The 18407-nt window shown below is 35.4% G+C and overlaps 1 protein-coding gene across 1 annotated transcript in view; it reads left to right on the forward strand.

The window, feature by feature from the left end:
• Positions 1–18407, forward strand: part of RXFP1 (relaxin/insulin like family peptide receptor 1) — a 45207-nt gene that overhangs the window by 19334 nt on the left and 7466 nt on the right. The window contains exons 3-12 of the mRNA XM_017805808.1: positions 8385–8489; positions 9344–9449; positions 10599–10670; positions 12216–12287; positions 13332–13403; positions 14249–14320; positions 14986–15060; positions 15344–15415; positions 16367–16438; positions 18300–18371. Coding sequence (XP_017661297.1) covers positions 8385–8489; positions 9344–9449; positions 10599–10670; positions 12216–12287; positions 13332–13403; positions 14249–14320; positions 14986–15060; positions 15344–15415; positions 16367–16438; positions 18300–18371 — 790 coding nt within the window. The remainder of the gene's footprint in view (positions 1–8384; positions 8490–9343; positions 9450–10598; positions 10671–12215; positions 12288–13331; positions 13404–14248; positions 14321–14985; positions 15061–15343; positions 15416–16366; positions 16439–18299; positions 18372–18407) is intronic.

Here is an 18407-nt window from a genome sequence, read left to right on the forward strand (position 1 = left end):
GGAGCCTCTGAAAATAATGAAACACGTCACTCCAGCTATCTTGTAGCAAGTCCATCTCTTTTTTCTTTTATTTAGGAAATTTGTCTCATTCCCCTCTTCATTCCTATAGAAACATTTATTGTTGTAATCTTTGAGATAATTTGCAGTATTAATCCTGTTTCAGGCACTGTGTGTGCCTGGTAACAGCAAAACATCATTATAAATATTTCAAACTAAACCAAATCCTCATTGAGAGATGTGTGCTCAGATGTGCTGTAATCACTGTTCATATCCAGCCTCGGCACATAAAGATTGGCTTTGTGGTGTTCAGTTCTGCTTCCTCTTTCACTTCCAACATCCTCTCCATGTCCAAATAATAAACATGAAAGTAAGGTCCAGAGAAGTGAAATGACCTCAAATTACAACCATAGGTAGAGCTGAGAAGAGACTCTAGATCTCAGACTGCTGTGTTAGTGCTTAACCTCAGGATGTGGACATTGGGAAGCTCTCCTTGATCTATTGCTAGATAACCTTAAATGTGCATGGAAAATACAATCTTATCTTTTTAACTTGAAAACATAGTCCATCAAGTAGAAGTGAGCATCTCTGCAAATCTGTCATGATAATAATATTTTTAAATAAAAATAATTTATTTAAAGTTTTGTAAATTGTCATGAAGCTCAAGGTTTTGAGGAATTTCCTTTTTTAGACTTGAGTAGGCAGTAAATTTTTCTCTGATATTCTTCTTCATTGTCATCCTTGCTGAAGCTCCAAGTTCTTAATTAGGCTGAAGGCACCATGAAGCAGTTTAGCCTGTATCATGCTTCACCTGGAGTTATCTTTGTATCTGTCAAAAAAATTCAAAATGTGCAGGGAAAAAAAAAAAGATATAGCAATTCCAGCATCCTTCTGTGCTCACGCTTGTTTAAGGATCAAGTTGGCAAAGCAGAGGAAGTTTGATACTGTTTTGTCCTCCTGAGACTACATTTGATTTCAAACATAATGGCTCCTGGCTAATTTTCCAAGTAAGAACTTTTCCTATTTGTTTACAGCTGTAAGATTTGATTCTGTAGCTACTTGGAGTTTATAAATGGGAGGTTAGAGCATTTGTTTACTTCATCAATTTTTAAACATGAGCAGGAAGGATAAATACTAGGCATAATCACAAATTCTGCTCTCCTAATGCTATGGCAGTGTTGACATGGGATTTGTTCCTAAAAGAAGAAACTAATATTTCTTACATTGAAGACATTACAGCTGCAATGTTACTGTTAATGTAGTCTAAACAATCTCTAGGCAAATTCTTTGACGCCCAGTGGCATAGTAAAAGTGCATAGTAAAAGTCCCAAGTACAAATTCGTGGAAAGAAGTGTTTTGGGATCTCTGCTTTGACAGTGATGCTTAATGATAAAACAAAATTAAGATTAGCAACAGTACATTAAAACAGCAGTTGAATAATGAAAAACAAAAATAACAGAATAAGAATATTTTTTATGTCATTTTTTACTGAGCCTGCATGTGTTTTATTATCTCAAGGTGCATATTTGTTTAGATGAACAAATTCTGACACATGAAAAATTGAAAAAAAATTTATGAAAAGTTAAATTGCAACATAAATGTACTCCATGCATTTGGACAGAAGTAAACTAACGTTGCCAGTAATCACCCATGATTGGTGTCGTTTTTTTTCAAAATACCTACTGAGTCACTTTAGACTCAGCAGTAGTACACACACACACAAAATAATTCTTTAATCTGCTCCTAATAACGTATTTAAATTTTAAAACTTACACTTCATTTTTTCTTTTTCTAAGTTCTCTGATATGCTGTCTACTAAGAGGACTGAATGAGCAAGTTTTTGTCCTAGATAAGGGTCAGCTTTCCCTGCATAAAATTATCCTACTATTACATGCAATGATAAAAGCCTAATATTCTCAGTCTAACAACTTTTGTGTAATTATCTCTTCTGGATACAACACTGAGTCAGTTACCATTTCGTAGTCATAACATGCTAATTATGAAGTGCTGCAAAAATTCTTAATGTAGTTAAATTTTAAATCACTGAGAGACTGAATATTTGTTTTTCCTGTGTGATCTTTGTTGTAATATTGTTCCTAATATTCCATACATTCTGCTGGATCATCAGCATGATTTGGTCATCGGAACTGTAAATTAGCTGTAGCATTATTGTGATGCAAGTTCATGGAAAAAAGCTTTCCAGTAAATTGCAGAGCAGCTTACCTCACGTCTCTTGTTTCAAAACCACCCATCAACTCTAGAATTTAGTTCAGGAGAAATATTGAGCTATGATCAGACCTCAAAAAGTACTGGGCTTTTCTCTGGACTTTACATCCTACCTGGCCAATTTAAAACCATATTTTATAAGGTGTCTCGAAGACACATCCCTATTGCTCTGTCACTAATATAGTTACGTGTCAGCACCCTGTAGCTACATGTTCTTAAAACATGTACATACCCTTGTACGTAAAGTATAGGTGCACTCATTTCTTTATAAATAATGCTGCTTTCAGATTTAGAAGTTTTACTAACTTCCATTAGTGTTTGATAGTACCCAAACCTGCAGTCAAAATCTATACAGTTATTGGATTTCTTGTGTTCTGTTCTAATTTAAAACACAAACAATACAACTGATGTAAAATCTCCAGCCACACCACCTGGGGTTTGGACCACAACATATCTTATGAAGCAAGGCTGAGCCTGAGGAGAACTGGTCTGGGCTGACACCACTAAAATCAATGGAGAGACTCTCACTGTCTTCAGTGAGCAAAGAATCATAACGTCCCTTAATTAGGAAACTAATGGAAAGCTCATATGTTTCCAGAAACCAGTGTTTGTGACTCGTGTACCAGCCTTCCTAAAGAGAACTAGAAAAGACTATTTGGAATTGCTAGCAGTGATTTTAATTCTTTTTCTTTAGATGAAGAAATCTAGGCTGTGGTCTACTGCAACTTGCCACAGAAACAGCAGATATAATATATAGTCTCTTCCCATGCAGGCTGTGATATATAACTTTAATAAATAAATGCTTCAATTTTTTTTCAGCTCAAACTTAATTAAGAATTTAGTAGATATGGTTTATACTTTGTTTAAAGTTAGGGTTACTGTCATATCACACACTGAAGAGCTCCTATGCTCCATCTCAGAACTGATTGTTAATAGAGGTTCTTTTATTACTAGTAATCTCTAGAGGAAATTAATATGTGCAAATAACACAAGTATAAGTCCTATTTAGAATAAAAGGTATTTAAACATAAGAATTGTAAAAAATGCAAACAGCAGAATTCTTAATGATTTCAAAACAAAAATCATACACGTTGTACTTAACCACTTGCACCTCTGCAAACCAGATTGGTTTGCCATGAATGGGACATCAAAAACCAACAATTGCCATTACACATTTGACTACACTTTACTTACTAGCAGCAATAAAATTGGCAATGGAAGAGACAATGTATCAGTGTTTGATTTTATCTTTTTTCATAAGCAGCATCTTTAATTATGCAGAGCAGTTAATGGAACAAAGCAGCCTGAGCTATTTTAAGAGCACAAGTTTCCTCAGTGTTTAAAAATTTGGCTTCTGGACAATTTTGCTGATAGTTCTGCAAAACTGTTTTTTGGCAGCTAGGCAATGGTTGCAGTGTGTCTGCATTTGTTTTTTAATCACAGTGTCATAGCCACATTTTTCCAGTCCAATGAAGCAAGAACAGGCATGCAGATTTAATTTGTTTCTGACTCTGGAGGAGTTCTTCACTGCCTAAATGCGTTTACCATTGTGTTGCTCCCAGGCCTAAGAAGTCTCTGAACAGAAGACAGCATTCTGCTCCCCAGTTGTAAAGTTCACTTATAGAGGTTCGTTAAGCTCTGTGTAGCTCATAGGCTGAAAATCACAGAGGTTTCCAGAAGAACTGGGGCAGGGAGCAGCTGTTTGAAGTCTTGCACCTATTTGCCTCTAAAAACACAAGACCTCATCTGCTGCTGTGTGCCACACACTCATTGGGTGACTGGCTTGCCTTGTTTAATAAGTTACAACATAATACATCTTTTATTTAACGGGTTTATAAAAACTTAACAGGATAAAAAAATACTCTATATAATCTCATGGTATTTTCATATGTGTTTCTTTGAAGGTCTATAGATTTACAGACAATTATTGCAGTTCTGTAGATTCATTAAATCATCATCTAGATTTCCATAGCAGAAATCTAAATTTCTATGTTTCAAAACATCTGTACCAAAGATATATGTTTTAATATTACAGGATTACTTATAAGGGATGAGAAACTTTAGAGAGTTTCAGTTTCCCATTTTTGCCTCATGACATTGCAGAAGACCTTGACAATTTTATTTTGAAATTAATACTAATAATGGATAATGTTATAGCTCATCTCATGTTTTCCTGGCATGGCATTATTTCCCATCATACTTAAAATATGAGATTTTAACGTATGAGGCACTATTCAGTTTTGTGCATTAAATAATAAATTTTGGGGTTTAAGCATAAAATAAACATTTGATAGTCCATAGTATACTTAAAATGTAGCAAATATTTGGCAAAAGAGAGGATTTTCAAGCTTCACAAGGAAATTTTTTTATACGGCCAAATTTTATTCTCGCTGTCATTGCCATTTGTCAACAGTATATGGCACTGAAATAATCAGGTTTTCTCTGATGTGCGAGTATCAGCAAATATAATTGCTCTGCTGAACTTCTGGAGGCTTTTAATCAATTTTGCTATTGAATCTTTAAATATTGTTGATAACTAAGAGGAACTTTTACATTTCACTAGACTTACGTCTCTCCTGATCTCCATTGTAGTGGCGTACTGCCGAGTAAACGCTGAAGCAACTAAAGGTTTCATAAGTGTATTCATGCCATTAGCTTACTTTAATTTATTTAAAAATTTGAAAATACTTTGAGAAAAACTGAATAGAAAATCAGAATAATTTATATAGATTGAAAGTATTGTTATAAAACTAAAAAGCTCCTCTTTGCACGTGTTTTATGAGAATAAAGATGCAATATTGAGAAGATGTTTATCTTTTGGAAATTTGAGCCTGCTTATTTTCTTAAAAGTTGCACTAGCTTAATTAAGTTGTTTTAAAATCAAGAATAAACTTGGTAGGTATATAATCTAGCTCATCTAAAGAACTGTAAACCTTATTTGAATTGATTTATTTCCTGTCTGTTTTACTATGATTGCATTGTCACATATAAGCAGAAGAACCACATTTCAATTAATCAGAAGGTACAGGAGGCAGTCAATGTGCAGTGACACACAGTTGGGTGTGGGGTAAATTGCCTTTGAATTGACTGATAAGATGTCCAGTTCTAAGTTCTTAATTTTTTCTGCTTGGATATGTAAACTGTGACTGTGAAATTCCCTCATAAATCTGAATGCTCCAGACACCACAACACTCCACTTAGTAAAATCTCGGTGTGGTTTTGGTCTTGCTGTAAGTTATTAGGCTATATCAGTGTGGAAAAGGGCAATTATATTTCTACATTTGTAAACATTTTTAAAGGAAATGGGTTTTCCTTGTATGAAAAGATATCTTTGTGAAAAGCCTGAAGTAATTTCTTACAGCAAGAGAAAGTTTTTTTGAACAACTGACAGAATATGCCCACAGGTTATGACCAACAACAGCAAAGGCAAAACCAAAGGGAGACACAACAGTGTCTCTTTAGAGTGTTTATGCATTTAACTGATAGCATTTCTCTGCATAATAACCAATGAAGACATGGCCGAGAGAAGGGGAAAGTCATATAGATAACATCCTGGTCATAAGCTCCATACTAAGTAAGATGTGTGTCTTTAATTGAGCAAAGATGATATTTTCTTGGATCTGTTACTGAAATGATTACTCAAATCTGTAGTTTGTCAGGATTAAAGTGCTCTTTCTTGTTCCCATCAGAAGTAGTAATCGTCGACTTTTAGCGAGGAACAGTGTACTAATCTGTAGTAAGATAAATCCAGTTTACCAACACTTATTTCACTTATCCCATGTAAAAGATTTGATGATGCCTTGTTTTCCTAGATTTCTGGTTATTTTACAGAAGCACAGCCAACATAATCTATTTTAGAACTGGCTCGGGGGAAAAGCAATTTCTCATCTGAGCTGCACTCTCTCAATGATAGATTTGGGATTTCAAGACCAGTACTATTACCAGTCATTTCTTAAAGTGTTTGGAGAACCTCGCCTCAAAAGAGGTTAACAGGTCACAAACCTTCCACATAAACTCTAAACAATCACAAAGTGATTTACAATTCTACCATTGAACGCTTCATCAAATGTTTCTACTAAATATAGTTATTTGCACAATACATTCTTTCAGGATTTGACAAAATAGTTTGTATGAAATAAAGACTGTCCCAGGCTTGGGCATAAAACTTGGCCCAAAGCGTATATTTCTGAAGGTCAAAAAACCTTTAACAACTTGTTAGATGAGATATGCCTTTGTATTTCTAGTAGAAGGCAAGAAAATCAATTCCATGAGAAAAGCCCATTATTTGAAATAAACTGACTAGAAACTCCAAACTGGAACGATTCCAGTACAAAATAATCCATCTTCACTGCGATTTTTTTCCCTTCTTTTTATGGCCACCCAAAAATACACAGCTGCCTCTCAACTTCCTCAAAAATGCTGTTGAACCTTTCCTTTGTAGCGAACTGCTCCATCATTCCCATTAGTGTGGGAGGCCCTACTCATTTTCTCTGCAGATGTGAAGTGCAGTGATGTCACCTCCTGTACATGCTGTGTCACATGGCAAAGAATTTTAAAAGTATAAAAAGGCGGAATAAAATCTTGCATATCCACTCTAGAGTCAGAAGCAGGGAAATGCAGAAAAATTATACTTTATGTGTTCGTTGGCTTACAGGTGGATTAGAATTTATGGCTCTTAACTATATGTTTAAAATGTGCAGATAAGTGTTTAGTTGTCCAAAACTTTCTACGAACGTAACTATGATTTAGAAAATCCAAAAGTATTTGAGACTATATTCCTGACTGCAAAACATTTATTTGGTATGATTAAAACTTCAAGAACAATCTCATTTTTAAAAATCTTTACAAATTTATTTTTAAAAACACTCAACAAAAGATTCCTTTCTTCTTAAATCTTACCTTCTCTGCGTATGTTGTGTTCCCACCAGTTTCTTCAGGTCCCAGTTGATGGGTCCAGTCATACGAATGAAAGTCAACGGATGTGTTCCAGCTAAATATTCAGGAATAATGATAAAGGAAACCTCATTACGGTCCCATCTACGGGGCAGTAGGTTTATAAGGCAATTGCCACTTGGCAAAGAATCTGTTCTCATTGCTTCACCAATTACAAATTCCATGCTGCAGGCAGTCCTAAAACTGAGCTTCTTCTAATGATTTAAAACAGAAAACAGCAATGTTTCTGCAAGTTTGCCAATACCTTTCACTCAGTTCAAAATGCATTAGGAGCATTTCTGCTGCTGTGAGTGTTCATTAAATGAGGTGCTTTAAACTAAAAGGGTGTGTCAAAGGTAAAGAGAAGTCAGACAAATTGATACAACTAAAATCCAATCACATCTTTTAAAGGCAAATTACCTTTCCCTTTCCACCCTTTTTTGGAAGTGGTTACCTGATCAGTTAATTTACAGATCTCCCATACACAATAGACTTCCAAGAAACAAACAACTAAAGTATCTGAAGTTATTTCCAGCACCACTGTATCTTGAAATGTCCCTTTGGTGGAAGGAACTGAAAGGTTTGGTCTTCAATTTTTGCTTTTTTAGCCATAAACTCATTTCCAGTATATTTATGCACAGTGACCAAACTGATAATATGGAATCATGCTTTGTTTAAGATGCCTGTTAAGCTTAACTTAAACACACTGCCTTGAATACATTACACCAAGCCTCCCTTTCTCTTGAAAAGCAGTGTTCCTTTGGCCTTCATCTAGATTTTCAGAAAGAAATTATAGACAAGATGGCTCTCTGAAAGAATAAGTCAGTTACAGTAATCATTTCAGTTTCCATGGACAAAGTGACAAACCCACACATTTAAGGATGTAGGGAAATATGGTTGCCTCTCATCTTTAGACTCCTATGTAAACAAAAATTTCTAATGTCAAGATCATAGTTTTTTCAGTGTGACTGTCACAGAAAAAGTTGTTGAAGGCGTAATAAATTGTTCCTACTATGCACCTTATAATCTCCATAGCTATGTGTGATTAGGCAGCTCTAAAAGATAAGGTTATCTAATGGTCTGTGAAATGCGCTGGAAAAAATCCCATATTATTTAGATAAAACTTGATGCAACTAAATTAAGTGAAGATATTAATACCTTCTGTTTGTATTCTAATGTCTTCTATTTGTGGTCTGTTTGTGTTGTGGTTTTGTTTGTTTTTTTATTAGAAGACAACAATGGATGGTCTCTGCAATTTGATAAACATTATACAAAGGACAAGTACAATAAACTGAAATCTCTGTATGCATTTCAGAAAAAGACACCTGAGTGCTGTAAGTAATTACAGATATTATTTGAGCGATTATTAATGATGATTCCTAGAGAAAAATACACAGCAAATATATGCTTATCAGGAAGAGAAAAATAATGCAGTTTCATTTATAGTAAAACAGAATTAATGTCTCAGATAAACAAATGCTAATTTGAAGTTAATTTCAGTTTCATTAAGGATGATTCATTTTCTGCAAGAGGAGTGCCAAACATATGCCAATTAACATATTCCAATTAGGAGCATAATATAAATGTTTATTTGAATATGTTGATACTGCTGGAAAGACATATATTTCACACATATTTCAGAATGAAATGAAGGCAATATTCTCCCCAGTTCACGTCTTTGTACATCAAATGAAACTTGCAAACCTGCTCCACTTATGCAGGCCTTTGTACAGACTTTTTGATTCTGCTGCCTACTGTGAGCAGTAATTTAAAACACAGAGTTGGGCTGAAAGGGAGCAAAGACTTCCTGGCCCATTTTCATCACATTTTCACCCAGGCAGAACTGTGCTCATTCTAGTAAAATAAGAGGACTGAATAATCTAAATAAGTGCTGCAAAAAATCCATGCCAGATTCCTGTACAACAAGCCTAAGGCTCAAGAGCTTTTAAAAACCCTTTCACAGAGGTCAGAAGGTAAAATAATTTTTTGTGTTCCTTTATATTTATTGTTAGGTTCTTACCAGGTCTAAATGAATTATGTAAAAACATGTGCCTTAATTTCTGTGTAACAGAGCCTGCTATGTCTGCCTTTGTGCTCATTGTTCTTTTACACCGTATTTCTTTTCTTCACATCCCATCGCACCACACATCCCACCTTTTGCCACAACCACGTTCTTGTTCTCATGCAGTGGCTGGTGATGTACCTTCAGAGTGTACCTGCCAAGGGCTGGAGATCTTCTGTGATGCTGCCAAATTACGAGCTGTCCCATCAGTCTCTTCAAACATAACCGTAATGTAAGTAAAGAAGTAAAGTGGTCTCTTGCTCTGTTCAGGTTTGACTATCAATCCTGAAACCTTTTCACAACTGCAGCCTTATAATTATGATCAGTTGCCTCAGCTGGTGCTTGGAAAGCACCATGTCTTCCTGCTGACAAGTACTTTGTCAGCAGGAAGTTTGAAGTAGAGATTCTTCCTACATAAAAGGAGAGAAAAGAAACTAAAAAACCGTGTGAAGTGAAAATTTTGTTTTTGTAAGAGTGACTTGAGCTAGCAAGAGTTTCAGGAAATCTAAAGAAATCTACAGAAGTTTCCTTTAAAGACACAATGCTTAGAACCTTTTTATTATACTACAATCCTGCCAATATTCCTAGTCTGTATTTCTGTCAATAAAGTCAATAATCTTGAAATCAGTGGACCTAACTGCTTGAGCAAATCTTTTTAGTTCTCAGTTTATGTGTCTGAATACACTGTTATTTAAAGGGGTTTAATGTGGGCTGAGTCATCGTACAGATATGTATGTATAAGCCAAACCTTTTTAAGAGATGAGAAAATGGTTGATGTGCACTTGGTTTGCATATCACTGTTTGAGAGGCAGTTTTATGTGTGGTGAGCAGAGTGCAGCATCACGTGTCCTGAGCTGAGGATCTGCCTTGTAGAGCAAGGGTACGGATCCTTCCAAACAGTACCAGTCTGTGCTCACTCCTGGCTGATGTTCTCCTTGTTGAGTTGGTTCAGCTGCCTTTCAGGCTAGATTCTCTTCTAATCCAATCATGCCCCAAAGGAATTTTGGTTTTGACGGGACACTTGAGTATCCCCAGTGGAGATGGGGACATAGAGACACATGAACTGGGAAATAAGCTCTATATGCATTTGATGTTTGAAATAAATCTGTAGTTTATACTCAAAACTTTTTCATTTTTAGATTTAACCATTATATTGCCAGTTTTCCTGGGGACATGGAAGAATTTTTTTTATTATTATAAAGCATTTATCTTACTGTTTAAATAGATACAAATATTCAGACAAACAGAAGTAGCATGTTCAGATAGTTTCATGTTGCTTTCATTATTTAGCAGTGTGAGAGCTGCTCTTATTGAATAACAAAAGTAGCAGCACTATAGGAAGCTGGGACAGTAGTTTTACTGTATGCATTCATTCCTACAGGTCTCTTCAGAGGAATCTGCTAAGAAAGCTTTCTGCTGATGTTTTCAAGAAATATCAAGATCTTAAAAATCTGTAAGGAAGTGCTTCAACCTAAAATATCTATTTAGTGCCTTAAACATTCATCCTCTCTTTCTTCCTTATGTACACACACACAGAGCTTAACATCTAAGTAACAAAATTCTGGTTAATCTCACCCTTCAATACATCACATGTAGTCTGTTTGGCTCAAGTATCTTGATTTGACATCTGTCTTTTTTCAAAACCATAGTCTCTGCATATTTAATGTTTTTATATGGACTGGTTTATACCAAAAAAATGCTAAACTTTCATTGTGTCTGAAGGAAGTTACATTTATAATGAACAGTATATGCCAAAATAAATTAAAGTAAGTCAATCTGTTTATTCTGCAAAACCAAAGTTTGGAAATTCAAACTTCCCACTGTCATGGGAAGCTCACTCACATGGCATGTGGTTTTACTCCTAATTATGTCTGGTACCAACTCAGTAATGGCCCAACTAGTCAAATTGTTATGGCCGAACAATACTGTGTAATATTTCACAATGAGTAACATTTATGTTGTTCAAAAATCATAGACTTTAATAATTTTTCTTGATCTAGAATTAGTGAAATTAAAAATTAAATGTGAAGTCTAAAACAGGGCTCCTATGTCAGTTTAAAGGTCTCTTTTATGGGAACTCTGCTGTACTGCAGCACCATCTTGTGTTCTGAAAGTTAAGTGTCATTATGACCTTACAGTCTTGAAAGGTACATTTTCGTTAAAAGAAACATATCCATATCTATTTGTACAAAACACTTGCTTCTAATGTTGACTCCACACCCGTCTGATCTGAATGATATACATTTTCCAAAAGGTCTTGAACAGTGTTTGACAGAAGCCCAATGTCAGATCTCTTATTGCTTTAACAGGAATGCATCTGGATGCTTTATTAACTGTAATTTAATTAAAAGAACTTATATTTAAATATTGCTCAGAGAATTACAATATGATGCTTTAAAATTATTTGAAAATTATTTAATATTTGCAGCTGATAATATTTTCAGCTCATTATTTCATCAAAGTAGTTAAAGAAAACCATAATTTAAAAAATTGGTATCTTTCCTTTAGAGAAGATTAGTAAGATTTGCTGTACATTTTTATTATATTAAAAATGCAGCATTTTGATAATTCTCTGATACTGCAAATGGAAAATTCAAAAATTGTTTTAAACTAATATTTTCTGTGCAAAATTTTGCTTGTAGCAGAGATCTGGCTAAGCACAAAGATCAGGTCACACAGGTGAGCACTGCAAGTTTAGGACCTCATCAAGGAGGTTGCAAACAACCACTTCATTGTTCGTCTCAGGCAAAGTAAGAGTCCCTTTGAATGAATTTTGTAATTCTGCTCTTCATGTGTATTTCTTTAAAAACACCTTTGCAGTCTTTGCAGCTATAGCTGTGAAATGGTTACTGTCAAATTCAAAGTGTAATAAGTTTGAAAACTTATTTTAAAGTATAAAATATACATTCAGTTTAGCTGATAGATTTTAATTATTTACTTAGGTTTGCTTTAACTTTGCCTATTTAGAGAATTAATTGTTGGGTTTCTATCTTCTTAGGTATCTTCAGAATAATAAAATTAGAGCTGTATCTGAACGTGCTTTCAAAGGATTATACAATTTGACAAAACTGTAAGTATTGCTTTTAGAACATTGAAGTAAAAACCAGCAGTCAGAGCTCTGAGAGTTGCTATGGATGTCTTGCTCTATTTCATTCCATGTTAGGAACCTGCAAAATGGTCCAAATCTTTAACTCAACGATTGGATTGAGAAAGCAAAGACAGTTTAAGAGTTATCTGTGCAGGACGATACTTTGAAAATACAAGTTGGCTCCATACTTCACTCCTATTCCTCATATCCTCAGAATGGAAGAAGGAGATAGTATGGTAGTTACCCTGCAGAAAATCAAAGAGAATGAAAAAGAAGTAAAATGAAAGTGAGAGCTTGTGATGGATGAAAAATCTTTAATGCTGTTATTTTGGTTTACAGAAGCAATTCAAAGTAACCAGTATAGGTAATGAAAGGAACATATTTTTCTTTATTTTGCAGCAGCTTTTTAAAAGGTGTTTCCAACCGTTAAGAGATACTTTTAAGAGATGAAAGAGACAACACATAAATTGTATTGTTTGATTAAGATTTTTTCTGCAATATTTTTTAAAAAGAAAGTTTTTTAAAATGGTACCTCTTATTTTTTCCGTCATATGAGTGTGGTTGGTTATCTGTTATTACAGCTGCTGTTATTATCTTCCCAGACCATTATAGTACATCTTCCCCTTCTTTTTCAGCCTTTCTTGTTCCATTATTCTGGCATCTACATTTATGACTAGTATCCTTAGCAAAAACTGAACAGGTCCAGGGAACATCCATGGAACAAATCACTCCACAGATGGAAACAGGGAAGGGCCTAAAATATGACACAGTGAAAATATTTAGCTGGCTGTGCTTTCTTATAGATAAGACAAAGTGCTCTAACAATTGCTGTTAAAGTCCTCATTAGAGAGAGTCTTGTTGTCAAACAATGGCATGAAAATTACCATACTCAAAAATTATAATTATGAAAAAAAGTAGTAGTTTTCTGATAAATAATCAGGGAAAAAATAATATTAAAACTCATTTTCATGCATCTACTGCTAACTAATCATTCCATTAATTTATCTTTGGTTGATCTTGTTTTAGATACCTGAGTAACAACAAGATAACTAGTTTGGAGCCTTTTGTTTTTGCAGACCTCCACAGACTTGAATGGCTGTATGTTGCTTTCTTATTTGTATGTTTATTTATTCAATAAATAAATTCAATACATTTATTATTTCAATAAATAATTCATAAAAGAGAAATATTTGGATAACTTTACTTTTTGTGCATAGCAATACTTTTTACTAGATAATAACTAAGGAACTCCTGTTGTACTGTGCAAGGTGAAAACGCAATTGACTTTGGTGAGAGCAGGAAAAATTCTTGGGCCTTAATGGCTTCAGTGACTGATGGCATATACAATAGTAAATAACGTCTATTAGGAATTGCTTATTACAAATTAATAAATTAAATAGCTCAGATACTATAAAACAGTAGAAAGATAATTTTTTGGGGCCGGTCTTTTCCTGTAAATAATGCTTGAAATGTCCAGACAAAAATGACTGTCATAATCTGGAATATTTTCTTATTACTGCTTTTCAGACAGATTTCAACTAAGAAAAGTCATTAAAAATAAGAAAATAATATGTCTAACCTGCTTCCATGTCTTTGGAACTGTTGGATCACCACAGAACACTACTGTGTTGTGCTGCTTTGTTTTCACAGAAAATCCATTCAAAGTATCTTGATCAAAGAATTTAAAAAACTCAAAGGAAAACACTTTTTCTAAGATGAAATTAATTACTTTATCAGAATTAATTTTTTTAATTAAATTTTTCTGAAAGGAAATTAATTCAATTAAGGCCTTAACTTGTTAAGGAGTAGTGTGCTGATTTTTTTAAGTAGTTTGACTGAACATTTGAAGAAATCCACTTTAAAGTATGTTACTTTTTATTATCTGTTCAATTTAATACTCAAGTCAATTGTCAATCTGATACATGCTTTGCTGTAATTTATAGGATAATTGAAAATAATAGGATAAATCGGATCTATCCGTTAACATTTTATGGACTCAAATCACTTATTCTTCTGTAAGTATGAAATAAGATACAAAAGAGTTATTTAAAAGAACAGAATAGAAAGGGCACATACATTTAAAAAGCTTTTTATAATGACTGTGCTTGCTCACCACAGAGTGCTGGCAGCACGTCTGAAGCTTTTTCTTACCCTGGGCAAAATGTGTTGGAGTAGGACACGCCATGTCTGGAAAAGATTAGGAGAGATGGGTGGAGAAAATGGTAAAATGCATCACTGAGAGTGCAAGGACGAGGCAGCTGCAGCAGTTGTGCAGTTCCAGTTGTCCTCCAGAGCCGTGGTGCAGGAGGAGGGTGTCCCATAGTCCCCTGCCCCTTGCAGCTGCCCAGCCCTGCCCCCCCAAATCACTGTCTATAACCTACCGCTGTTGAATTGCACATTGTGTTGGCTTGCTATGTTTTATTTCAATAGCAGGGAAATGAACATCTTTCCTTTACCTGCTAATTAACAAGTTAAGGATAAAGTACTGCTCCACAGAATGTCACAGTGAAAATATGTGGAAGTTTAAGAAAATAGTACTATTTTCTCAAAACTATAAGAAGCACATTAAGATTTGAATTATTTTTTTCCCAAAAGTACAAAGAGAAGAGACATCAATTTTTTTCTATAACGTTAACTTTAGGTAAATACAACTAGCTATACTATTCCTCTTTTTTTCCAGGGAAATGATGAATAATTCTCTTGCTCGTTTGCCTGATAAACCTCTGTGCCAATATATGCCAAGACTAAATTGGCTGTAAGTATACCTTATTTCACTAGAATAATATTATTTTGTTGTCTTTGTATGGCACTTCCATGACACTTTTTCTAATGGGGCACTGGATCTTGCAGACTGGCTGCTGGGTCACTGCAGGTTTGATGACCTGAAGTCATCAATTAAGTGTGCAGAAGTATTACATGTCTATCTCCCACTTTCTTCTGTGCAGTGATGAAGTTCTGGTAGTATTTTTCTTTAGTTACTTTAGAATAACTGCCTGAATTTATTTTCAATGATTAATGAGGTTTTCTTTATATTCTAGAGACCTTGAAGGGAACCATATCCATCATGTGAGAAATGCTACTTTCATCTCCTGCAGCACTCTAACTGTATTGTAAGTAATAAGATATGCTGGCTAGCCAGAGTGAGATATGCCTGTGCTGAACAGTCAAGTGATTCATTACAGCTAATATAAAAGTTTCCTGAGTATCATGGTTATTTATCTCTTGAGTGTATTATTAAAATGTTTGGTTTGAAATGACCCCCACAGGGAATTAATCACTGTTTACATTTATAGCAAAGTTCAGCAGTGAAATGTGCAACTAAACTTCATTGAAGTGATTTTGGCTGATACTAAGGTTTAGAAATTTTCATTATAATTTTTTTCTTGGAGGCAAAAATCTCATAATAAAAAGCAGAAAATGTACAAAGTGCATAGCTTGTTGCTTCATTTTAAAGAGTTTGATTGGCTGGTAGGTTGCCTGGCTCATCAATTCTAGAATTTTCCTAAAAGTTTCTTCAATGATGATGTAACCATCTTCAGAAAATCCCTTCCACTTTTTGAGAGATTAGTAGGCTCCATGGTATCTGTCACTTTCAATTTTTAACTCCTGTGCAGTACCCATGTTCTTGGCTTTCTCATTTTTCAAAATCCTGGTTGTTCATTTAAGGAGCAAGTTCAGTGACAGATGAAATAAGAGTGAGTGCAAAGTTGCACAACCATGTGCCTGTGTCTGAGATGTGATTAGGTCCCAATCCTTCCAGTCCATTCAATGTTCCTCCTGCCCTCAGTCAATTTACACCAGCTTCCCATGGGTGCGTATATGTGTGTGTATGTATATACATATGCGGAAGTACATGCATGTATAGGATGTATAGGCAAAAAAAAAGTACATACCAAATGATTAAATGGCAAGCTTCTAGATGAAATTAGCTTGTTAACTGATTTGGGCAAATTCAAATTGAAGATGCAGAAAAGAAAAAATTTTTAAAATTTATAAAACCTTTTCTCCAAACCCAAATAGTTATCAAGAAGGAGCAACATAAGTTGGTTTTGTTCTTTCAGGGTGATGAGACGAAATAAAATCAGCTCTCTGAATGAAAACAGCTTCTCTTCTCTCCAGATGTTAGATGAATTGTGAGTAGATTTCTTCTCCTATTGGTACAAGTCACAAAGTTTGGTAATTTATATTGAAAATATCATTCATCATAAATTCTATTTCATACGACACACTCTGGAGATGTCATCCTTTCTTATGGTTTTTTAATATGTATTGAACAGGGAAGAAATAGTCAACAAAATGCATAGTCTGTACCAATAATACTGGGGCTTTTGCTCACAAGATTATGTTCCCTGAACAGAATAATATTCATCCTGCATTACCACAGTCCAGTGCACGTGTGCCTTCAGTGTCTTTTAGACCAGTTTGCCAGCTTCAGTTGGACTGAGATCCTTACTCCTCTGTTATTGGGATTTATGTTTAGTAAAAATAAGGTGAAAGGAAGAGACAAAAACAGTACAGATGTGCTGTTTAGCCCATGTGAAAGAATTCTTATCATGAAACAATATGTTTAATTAATTTAAAAATTAAAGGTATTTTACTTTCTTTTTGACAGAAACAAAATAACTGTAAATAATGTATCTAGTGGTACTGTGGTGGTTTGAGCCACCACAAAAATCTAAAATCCAATTTCCAGGCTTCCCCCACCCCTTCCCACAATTTTTATCTAAACACTGAAGAGAAACTTTCAGGCAAGAGGCTTCTATAGGGGAAAAGGGGAAGTATATACATTTATTTTACACAAATAAATATACTCTACAAGTTAAAAGCAACTATATATATAATATTACACACTTCTATCAGTCCCTCTAAGCTTCTCCCTCAATTCAGTCCAGGAAAAGCCCTTCAGGCTGATAGGTAAACAGTCTTTCTCTCATGGGAATGTTCAAGGAAAAGGGTTCACTACTCCCACCAACCTCCAGCTGTTTACTGATGTCTCTTCTTCCTCACAAAGTCCAAGAAAATAGTTTGAGTCCATGCTCCTTGGTTCCATGTCAGTCTCTGATGTGTGATTCTCTCTCTCATACCTCGGTTCTGTGCTGCTGTAGTTCAGTTCAGCTTATCACACGTACGCATCCTGGAATCTTCATTCTTCCTCCGAGTTTTCGGCTGTCCTCCATTTAAATCGCTGCAAGGACATCCTCCGGGCCTTTCTCTGGTCCGTTTCCAATTTCTCCTGGGGTTATCTCCCTGGTGCCTGGCTGCGTTCAGCCCGTCCACTTTGGCTCGGCTCCAATGCTGAGCCTCCCCTCTACTTTAGAGTGAGAGGGAAAAGAAAGCCCCCTCCACAGTCTAGCTGGAAAGGGGGCGGGGGGGAAGAGGGCCTGGCTCCTCGCAAGGAGCTTGCCTCTCTCTCCCCGCTTATCTTATGTTGTGAGTCTCTCTCTCTCGCAACACTCCAATGCTGCCTCCAACCCTGGCTTAGCCAGAGCTGTGGGGCCGCAGGGTCCCCTTCCCCCAGAGGAATAAAAGGGGGCCCTGCCACCCCTGAGCCTTCTCACACCCACACACCCACACAGCAGCAGACACAGCAGCAGCCAGACAGACGGATGGCCAACCACTTCCAGCAGCTGTGTATATATGATTTTCACAGGAGCGAATAAAACAAGCAGTGATTGGCCCTCCAGGGGAGACTGCCCTGGAATCCAATCACCTCACCTATCGGCCCCCCGGCTCCCAGGGGGGGCAATTTTCAAACCATGACAGGTACATCTGAACTAATAACACAGAGAACAATTTGATGGATCTAGCTTCCCACCTTGTTTTAATAGTATTCTATTAAAATAGAAGTTTCTGATAACAAGTTTCTGATAACATTTGGGTAAACAATATCCTATTTGGCAGATAAAATAAAATTGTGTATATTGAAATTGCAAAACCATTTGGTAAAATTATTGAGCCTAGTAAGAGTTTACTGTATTCTTCCTGTTTCTGCAGAGATTTGGGTAGCAACAAGATTGAGTCACTTCCTCCATATATATTTAAGGATCTAAAGGAGCTTTCACAACTGTAAGGATTCTTGGTTATTATTATATATAACTGTAT

This window comes from Lepidothrix coronata, unplaced genomic scaffold (genome assembly GCF_001604755.1).
Source record: "Lepidothrix coronata isolate B3197 unplaced genomic scaffold, Lepidothrix_coronata-1.0 Scaffold13, whole genome shotgun sequence".
NCBI lineage: Eukaryota > Metazoa > Chordata > Aves > Passeriformes > Pipridae > Lepidothrix > Lepidothrix coronata.